This window comes from Anastrepha ludens, chromosome 3 (assembly GCF_028408465.1).
Source record: "Anastrepha ludens isolate Willacy chromosome 3, idAnaLude1.1, whole genome shotgun sequence".
Taxonomy (NCBI): Eukaryota; Metazoa; Arthropoda; class Insecta; order Diptera; family Tephritidae; genus Anastrepha; species Anastrepha ludens.
Genome location: NC_071499.1, coordinates 56,768,042 through 56,777,279, shown reverse-complemented (window position 1 = coordinate 56,777,279; position 9,238 = coordinate 56,768,042). Strand labels below are relative to the sequence as shown.

The following is a 9,238-nucleotide window of genomic DNA, read 5'->3' as shown; positions in this document are numbered from 1 at the left end:
ACATACTTCGGTTTCCTGAACGTTTTCAGTGTCATTTTTTAAACTGAATGCGTCCTCTAATGCTTAGCCATACATACCGGTAAATACCTGTACAATACATACATACATCTACCATCTATGTTTACATTTATTTAAGATAATACTTTTATGAACTCGGCCTAGTAAATTATCTTCCGTATTTACACTTTTGCCTAACTGTCAGCCCAATAAATTTGATGGTTAATAAACCTAATAACATATGAATGTGTGTGTGTATGTACAAACATATAAGTACATTTTGTGTACACAAATGCTTCAAATTCTATTGGCATAACAAAGAAAAAAAGCTCTGTGTACACAATAAAGTGCAAACAAACATTTAATTTTACAACATTTTACACATTTTGTAGAACTCCATATAATTTCATATAATGCATGTAAGCACGTACGAGGGTGTGTTTGTGCGTATACCCACTTAACTGTTTAGGCAGCAAACACATTAAATTAAGTTAAATTATAATTAGAGGACAAGATTTTGTCAGGTAAACATATAAAATCATAATTGTTCGTGCATACAAATACTAGGGTGGCCCAGTTGAAGTACTGAATATTTATTGTGACACCGTCACGGATTCTTTGTTTTGAAATCAGTTGATATTTAATGGTGCCATAAAGCCAAAGAAACTTCAGTTTCCCGTGTATTTTAAATGAGGGAAACGTTTTTTTGCCATTTCATAAGAATTCGCTACATTTACATTTCCTTAATTGGCAAGCATTATTCATTCTCAAAAATGATCAAACTATACAATCTTAGTTATCCAAAATAGAATCTGGGAGTTGTCTTAATAAATAATAAATATTTCGACCTTTTACGGACTGTCGTTATATGTGCATTATATATCCCATGACTTACAAATACTCTGTACATTCATATCTGCTTCAAAAATTCCACTTTTTGAACTGAATTTAGTGCTGCAATTAGCTATGACGCCATAGCCGTAACCATGTCCGTAGCCGCAATATTACGGCATTTGCCGTAACCATAAATAGCTGATATTGAAGTAGAACTAATGAAAACATTTGCATTTTGTCATAAAAACAAGGATAATTTTCCACTAAGTCTGTTAATTTTTCGTCGTTCATTTCTAATATACAAATTTTTATATCGCAAATATCAAAACAAATGTAAAGAATTTCCCAGCTGTTTACGGTTACGGAGAAAACTCAAAATTAAGTGGACACAAACGACTACGGTTATGGTTATGGTGTGGCGTCTATAATCATTTACAGTGATGCTCATATGCTTCATCACAAGAGTTGGTTGCTATGGTTACGGTTATGGCTACGTTATGGCACTACTAATTGCAGCTTTACTGAAATTATTGCGGTATACAAATAAATATTTGATAATTGTTTGCGAGTACTTGCCAAGGAAAGTGTTCATATGAGTCTCATCATAAACAATTTTATGCATTAATCGAATATCAGCCAAAATAAGATTTCAACTATGCCAAATGTTGCACATTTTTTCAAGTTACCTGCAATTAAAAAAGAGTAAATATTGTATTAGTAAAGTAAAAATATTTATTTATAGATAAGAAATCTTCATAGTAGCAGCAATAAATAACTCCAGATAAAAAGACACAACAGCTGTTGCACATAAATTTTTATTTTATAAATATATTTGGAGATAAAAAAAATTATTTTAAGCTGGAGCTTCTGAAACAAACTGAAAGAAAAATGGAGATAAATAAAGCACTCTTAAAAAGTATTTTTTTCAAACTGCTTAACCAATTTGTGCGCATAATATTGTTCTCTAAGAGTAAAGCCATAGAGTTTTACGCCGCCTCGGAATGTTAGATGGGTTTTTATGGGAAACTTTGTCTTGGCAGAAACACACTCAGAAGCTTGATCTCTGAAGCCAAAGATGACACAATACACGGTTCGGTCAAGCGAAGCAAAATAGGGAGAATAACTTTGTTACTCTATTACGTCAGAAGTACGTCCGCTCATTTCACCCGTATTTCTACGCTCTTCCAATCAGTCGTTGCTCAGGCGACATCGAAGTGACAGGAGCAGTGATTGCGTTGATTCTTTCGTACATCACCAACACAGTTACAGTTTTCCAACCTCTGTCATAAACAAATCGCTGTCATAATCCCTGGTACGTCAGTAAATCAGCTGATTCCTTCAAGTTAGTAACGGTTTGATGTTGGCCAGAACTTTGCATTCAGTACATCGTGCCCGAAACTATCCAATAGTATTCAATGCAATTTAGTGAGTTTATCTTCTTAAGTGACACTTTTGAAGATGAAATGAAATTTGAATAGTTAAGCCAAGGAGCACCAAGAGATTTGGTGGTTTTAAAACACTCAGGCTAAAAAGCCCATTGTATTTAGAGTTCTGGAAAGAGGGTAGATAGTCAAGGAGGAAAGTAGCAGAGAACGTGACATGAAAGAACAGAGAGAATTTTCCAGATTCTTTGGCAAATCTGTAAATATCCTCCAGTTTTAGAGAACGAATATTGCTCATTCTCAAGACACCGGAAAACAAAACCCGCAGCCTTGCTCTAGCAAACGCAGGACACTCGCAGAGAAAGTACTCAAAGCTATCCGCTTCCTCCAAGCAAGACAGGCACATCGGGTCCTCACTGTTTCCAATGGTGGTCATATGCTGACCCCTTGGGCTGTGCCCTATAATAATACCGACCATCAACCGAACGTTTTTTCTTATAAGTTTTAGTAGAAAATTTGACAGTTTTCTGTTCGGACTTGTCACAAAAGACTTTGCAGTTCTGCAGCGTTCTAGACCGGACTATCGCTCTTTATGTAATGTCTGTGCATGGGGTATATCAGCTCCCACGGCTGTGACACATTTAGTGATCCTTAAATTTGAAACCAATAAGTAGGTTAGGTTAGGTTGCGCACTATAGAACATACTCAGAGTCATAGTTCATTATGTTGTCTTATGGGGAACTTGGCCCAATTTATCCACAAGTGACAAGATCAAACACTTTAGAAGATCCCTCATTTCTACAGTTCTGAGCTCTTATGAGCTCATTAAAGAACGGCGAAGCTTCGTCTGCATAGATCAGAAATGCGGCACAGAAATGGAAAAATTGTTTACTCCTCTTCTTCAACTAGATAGCTTCTGCAGAAGTCGTGTGTTTGAGCGCTTAATCACTGCGCGTGTACGCCTATTAGACAGTGTCCCGTTATAACAGAAATCAGTGTACTAAGATTATGCCTTTAGCATTAAGTTGTAACTGCCAAGCGAATCTTTCGTTTATACAAATTTGCCAAAAAAAGTAGCTTGCACATTTAATGGAGTATTCCTAAATGAGTGCCAGGCATTAGCTAGAAAGTTTGGTGATAAGTCTCGCTAATTCATTGGCTCTACAGCTCTTCTCGATATCGCAATAGACTGGAATCCATTGGTATATTTAAGCAAAATGACTTCTTTTCTATGTAAAGTAGAGAAGGGTACTCTATATATGCTTTCCATACATCGCATCTCACTGTACCAGCGTCACGGCCCTAACTAATGTTACTAGTTCGGTCTAAAAACCGCTACAGCCGCTGGGGAGCCGTATGCTAAAACAGATCCCCCGATGTTCGAAACATAGATCAGTAAGTATAGAGCCAATAAGTAGCCTAACATTTAAATTCGGTACGTAGTTCTTAATATTCCTTATATGAACTTTCCGAATTCCATCAGTAATATTGTATACACAATTATTATATAAAGGGTGTTTTTTTTAGAGGTTAGGTTTTCAAGATGAAATAAAACGTATATAATTTAATGTTATGGCCAAGAATTTAGCTTTATTATAAAGATAAGGGTTTGCCATTATGTTTTAAAAATGATTTCGGGCAAGTGGCCGCCGCGACTGGCTCGAATAAATTCCAGCCGAGAGGCCCAATTTTCGACCACTTTTTGCAGCAATTGGGGCCGTATGTCAGCAATAACGCGCCGAATATTCTCTTCCAAGACGTTAATCGTCTCGGGCTTATCTGCGTAAACAAGCGACTTCACATAGCCCCACAAGAAATAGTCCAGCGGTGTTATATCGCACGATCTTGGAGGCCACGCCACAGGTTCACGGCGCGAGATAATGCGCTCACCAAAAGTTTCCTTCAATAAATCGATTGTTGCGTTGGCTGTATGGCATGTAGCGCCATCTTGTTGGAACCAAAGGTCGTCCACATCAACATCGTCCAATTCAGGCACGAAAAAGTCATTAATCATGGCTCTATAGCGCTCTCCATTGACTGTAACATTATGGCCGGCTTCATTTTTAAATAAATATGGACCAATGATTCCCTCTGCCCATGGAGCACACCAAACAGTGACTTTTTGAGGATGTAACGGCGTCTCAGCAATGGCTTGTGGATTATGTTCACTCCAAATGCGACAATTTTGCTTATTGACATACCCATTCAACCAAAAGTGAGCTTCATCGCTGAACAAAATTTTCTTCTGAAAATCGGGATCGGTGGCCATCTCGTTTTGGGCTCATTCACCGAACGTGCGACGCGCATGATGGTCGTTCGGCCTCAATTCTTGCACGAGTTGGATTTTGTAAGCCCGCAAACCAAGATCCTTCCGCAAAATCTTTCATAAAGTGGATGGGCACATCTCCAATTGCTGCGCGCGATGGCGGATGGACTCATTCGGGTCTTCTTCGATACTCTGCTCCACAGCAGCAATAGCGTCTTCGGTGCGCACTGTACGACGTCTCTGAGGATGCGTATTATCCAATAGAGCAAACGTGGTGCGAAACCGATCCATGGTTAATCGAATTAGTGACTCTGATGGACGATTATGTCGACCGAATATTGGACGCAGCGCGCGATGCGTCGCGCGAACCGAACCATTATTTTCGTAATAAATTTGCACGATTTGCAAACGTGTAAGCATAAATCAAGTGACAGCTGTCAAAAAGACCATCTACGAAAAAAGTAGTGCCAACTTGAAAACCTAACCTCTAAAAAAACACCCTTTACCTACCAACATATTATTATGTACACTTGTGCTCACATAATCAAGTCACTTTAACTTTTCACAATATTCGCAATAAAAAAAATGAAATCATTGCATAGTGAAACCCCCATGCATTAAAGTGCCAAACTTTGTACAAAATTCACAAAAATTTAACAGTTTCAAAAAAATTTCATCAAAGACTACATTTAGTATTTATTGAGTTGTTCGGAAAATATTATAATTTCGTTTTTTTTGTGGTGAAAATCAAAGACGATCTTCGTATAATGAATAAATATTTAATTAAATTATATATTGGCCATCCTGATCCAACATCTTTTGCCATCTTTTGGTAGTAGCGTGATTCTACGCTCATACAATTTTGGGCTTTGCTGGCAAAAAACTGATCCAGGCGAGTTTTGACGTGCTCATTTGAGGTAAAGGTTTTACCGTCCAAAAATTGTGCAGTGACCGGAACAAATAATAATCCGAAGGGGCCAGGTCTGGAGAATAGGGTGTGTGTGGCAGTACATCCCATCCAAGCTGTAAAAGGTTTTGGCTAGTGACCAAACTTGTATGAAGTCTCGTATTATCTTGGTGGAACACTATGTACATATTTTCTGTTCATTAATTCTGGCATTTTCTGTTGAAGTGCATCATTCAGTTTGTTCAGCTGATGACAGTCGACTTCCGAATTAATTGTTGCGTTATCCGATAAAAGCTAAAAAAAGTGATTCCTTTAAAATCCCATCAAACAGACAGCATCAGAACCCATATTTCGAGCTTCGAGATTAAACCCAGGCCTTTCAGGTGGTTATAAAGAGTTGAATTTGATAAATTTAATCTCTCACCGATCTCACGAGTTGTCATTCGCCGGTTTGCATCAACTAATGCCTTTATCGCGTCTTTATCAGCTTCAACGGTGGTGCATCTTCGACATCAAAATTGCCCGATCGAAATTTTGCAAACCAGTTCTGGTCAACACATCTTCTCCATATAAATCGGTAAATTTTTTTTGGCTTGAAGAGCATTTTTACTTTTTCTTTAGTAAAAAAGTAAAATATGACAAAAATGCTGCTTATTGCTCTCCATACTTATAAGGGCACCGACCCAAAACTACTGCATAACATCAATTGAACTTATTCACACACAAGCCTTGCTATATCAGCTGTCAAAACATATAATGACAATGCGCTTTAAGTGGGAAGTTAGCTGCGAAAAAATACAATTAAATCCTCTGTCGGGAAAAAACAAAATTACTTTCCGAACAACGCAAAAGATTTTTCAGAAAATTTCTTAGTATGCAGTTTTATGGTCCATCTAATTTTAGTATAACATAAACAAGTGTGAAATCGCTCAAATTTCGCGATGATCTTTAACCATTTTTTTGCATATAATTTTCAGAATTTTTTTCCCATATAAAGGAGATGTTCAGATATCTTTACTAAGCGCAACAAATTTATCCTGAAAAATATTACGAAAATTGTAAAGAATAAAGTGACTAATTGAGTGCGCACAAGTGTACATAAGTATGCGCACATACACTCATACACACAGACATATGTAAAAACAGAGCTCTAATAATTAATTTTTACTTCTCAGTCGCACCACATGGCTGCGTTTTGAAAATCATGTCAGGCGGGTGGGACATTTCAGTCTATGATAACAAAAAAGTAACGAACAAGGTCACCAAGTGTACGACCCACTGGTACAAATGAGAATAACCAAAGAACAACGAAATAGCGGTCCCCTTTAACCTTTATTCATTTCATGTTTGCATATCTAAAAAAACAAAAACAAACACAAAAATAGAAATAGAAATGATTCCAACATAAGAAGAAATAACAAACAAACGCGCGTATTGCATAAAAATCGAGCATAGAAGTGTCCCAATTGAGAATTATGTGACTGATTTAAATTGACGCCGCCACAATTCGGTTGCGCTGGTGTTCTCGCTGTTGCAGCAATTGTTACTCGGATGCTGGGGTGGGCTTCGCCGATACTAGGGACGATAGCAGGCGGGTAGCGTACTTGCTGAAAGATGATTTGTTGTTGCTACTTGGCTGTTTCCCAGCAGCGCATTTCTCACCAGCACACAAACAAAACCATTGGGGGTTAAATTCATAAATGTTGTGGAAAAAAATAAGCAACAACAAAACGCAGCAGTTATACGTACGTACATAGATGAGTTGGAAAACGCACCAGCGGGTGAGGTTCAGTTGAGTAATAATACTTTTGTGTTATGTCAATTTAGCACCCCAGAGCCAACGCGGACGCACTTTGTCAGAGCATAATTTCTGTGTGTAATTGCTGACAATTGCTTTTGTTCTTGATTTACTTTTATTTTACCTTCAAAGTTACTTCGCATTTTTCCCAAATCCTACGTCTGCTTGTAAAAGCAATTTGTTGTTGTTTTCATTTCGGTCGGTTCTAGAGTTTTGCGCATTTCAAAATAAAAATGTTAATGACAGTAAATAAAGACTACGCCTGTTTTGGCATGTTTCGCTTGTTTCAATGCACGGCTTGCCCTTGAATGGCATACATACAGCCATACACATGTACGTACGTGTGAATGTGTGCTCATAAGTATCCCCTGGGCTTTGTTTTCCGTTAAGCTGGATGTGATTTTCTATGAAGAAACAGTGAAATGTCAAACGGAATAATTCAATTACAAATCATTTGGCGACGCGTTTTTCAGCACATTCACTTTTTGAGTTCATCATCAGAAATGAGTGCTTAAAGGACAAATGAAAAGCCCCAGGTATAATAAAACGGGGAATTATTTACTTATAGTGAAATCAAACTTATATCAGGAATTTAACACTAAAAAACCAAATATTCAATTCATTTTAGAAATTTCTTCTCCCGCCTTCCTAATATTCTTCTTCTTCTTAATTTGCACGATTTTGCCCGAATTTAACAAAGCGCGCCAGTCGTTTCTTTTTCGTACTAACCGGTGCCAATTGGACACACCAAGTGAAGCCAAGTCCTTCACCACCTCATCTTTCCAACGCAGAAGAGGCCTTCCTCTTCTTCTACTACCCCCAGCTGGTACCACATCGAATACTTTCAGAGCCGGAGCGTTTGTATCCATTCCGACGACATGACCCAGCCAGCGTAGCCGCTGGATCTTTATTCGCTGCACAATGTCTATGTCGTCGTAAAGCTCATACAGCTCATCGCCTGCGATATTCACCGTTGCCAACGTGCAAAGATCCAAAAATCTTGCGCAGAATCTTTCTCTCAAATACTCCAAGCGTTGCGACATAGGATGTTGTCATCGTCCACGCTTCTGCGTCATATGTTCCTAAGATGCAGCTTTAGATAATACAGGGTGTTCCATTTATACTTGACACCTGAGAGCATTGAATAACTTTTAACAGTTGTTGCTCGACTGGCATCTTCTAGAGCGTTTTAGAGACGCCTATGTATCACAATTTTAACTATCGATCAGGACATTGCAGCAGAACGTGCAGAGATCGTGAAATTTTGTTTGGTGAACAACTCTTTGAATATCATAACTCAGTGTGCGTACCGGCGAAAATTCCACAAACGCCCATTGCCTTCAGTGGGCGCACGCAATAAAGTCTCTCGTGCGCAAATTCTTGCCTTGCCGGAATGCTTCGACTCTGTACCAAACAGAGTTTGGAGAGTTTGAAGGTTGTTCGTGAAGATGCTCGAGAGAAGCCACGGACCTCTTTCATCATAATTCGTTCCAATTGAAAATCGCGAAAACCACTTTATGGATAATTATAAAGGAAGACTTGCATTTGTTTCCTTATAAAGAGCAATTGGTTCAACGTTGGCTGGCTTTGGACAAGCCTCGTCCCTTGGAGTACGACAGAATGATGCTTGAATTGTCGCAAAAAGAATAGGAATTTTGGAAATGAATCATAATGAGCGATTAGCCACATTTCACTTTCAGCGGAGAGTGGTGTATCTCAAATTGTCGGACCATTCTTTTTCGGGGATTACGCAGATCAGTGGTGACCGATATCGATTCATAATTACGGAATTCATCGGGGAAAATCAGTTGGGGGACTATAAGTTCCTCCAACACAGCACAGGACGTGGTAAACGATGAATTTACTTAAGATGGCTCATCTCCGCCGACTTAGACTGACATCCCGCTTGCCTATGTGTGGATTCCTCGCATGATTGTAACTACCCCTTCACATCATCACTTGACGTAACTCCTCTAATACCACTTTCCCTATGGTTCTACGTAGTAAGACTGTTGTAACAACAACAACAACAGTCCCAAAGCGTAGTTTCGGAT

At 38.6% G+C, this 9,238-nt stretch overlaps 1 protein-coding gene across 1 annotated transcript in view; it reads right to left on the bottom strand.

Annotated features, from left to right (window-relative positions):
- Positions 1-1,172: 1,172 nt before the first annotated feature.
- Positions 1,173-9,238, bottom strand: part of LOC128858016 (probable basic-leucine zipper transcription factor P) — a 94,427-nt gene continuing 86,361 nt past the window's right edge. The window contains exon 3 of the mRNA XM_054093936.1: positions 1,173-1,517. Coding sequence (XP_053949911.1) covers positions 1,509-1,517 — 9 coding nt within the window. The 3' untranslated portion in view covers positions 1,173-1,508. The remainder of the gene's footprint in view (positions 1,518-9,238) is intronic.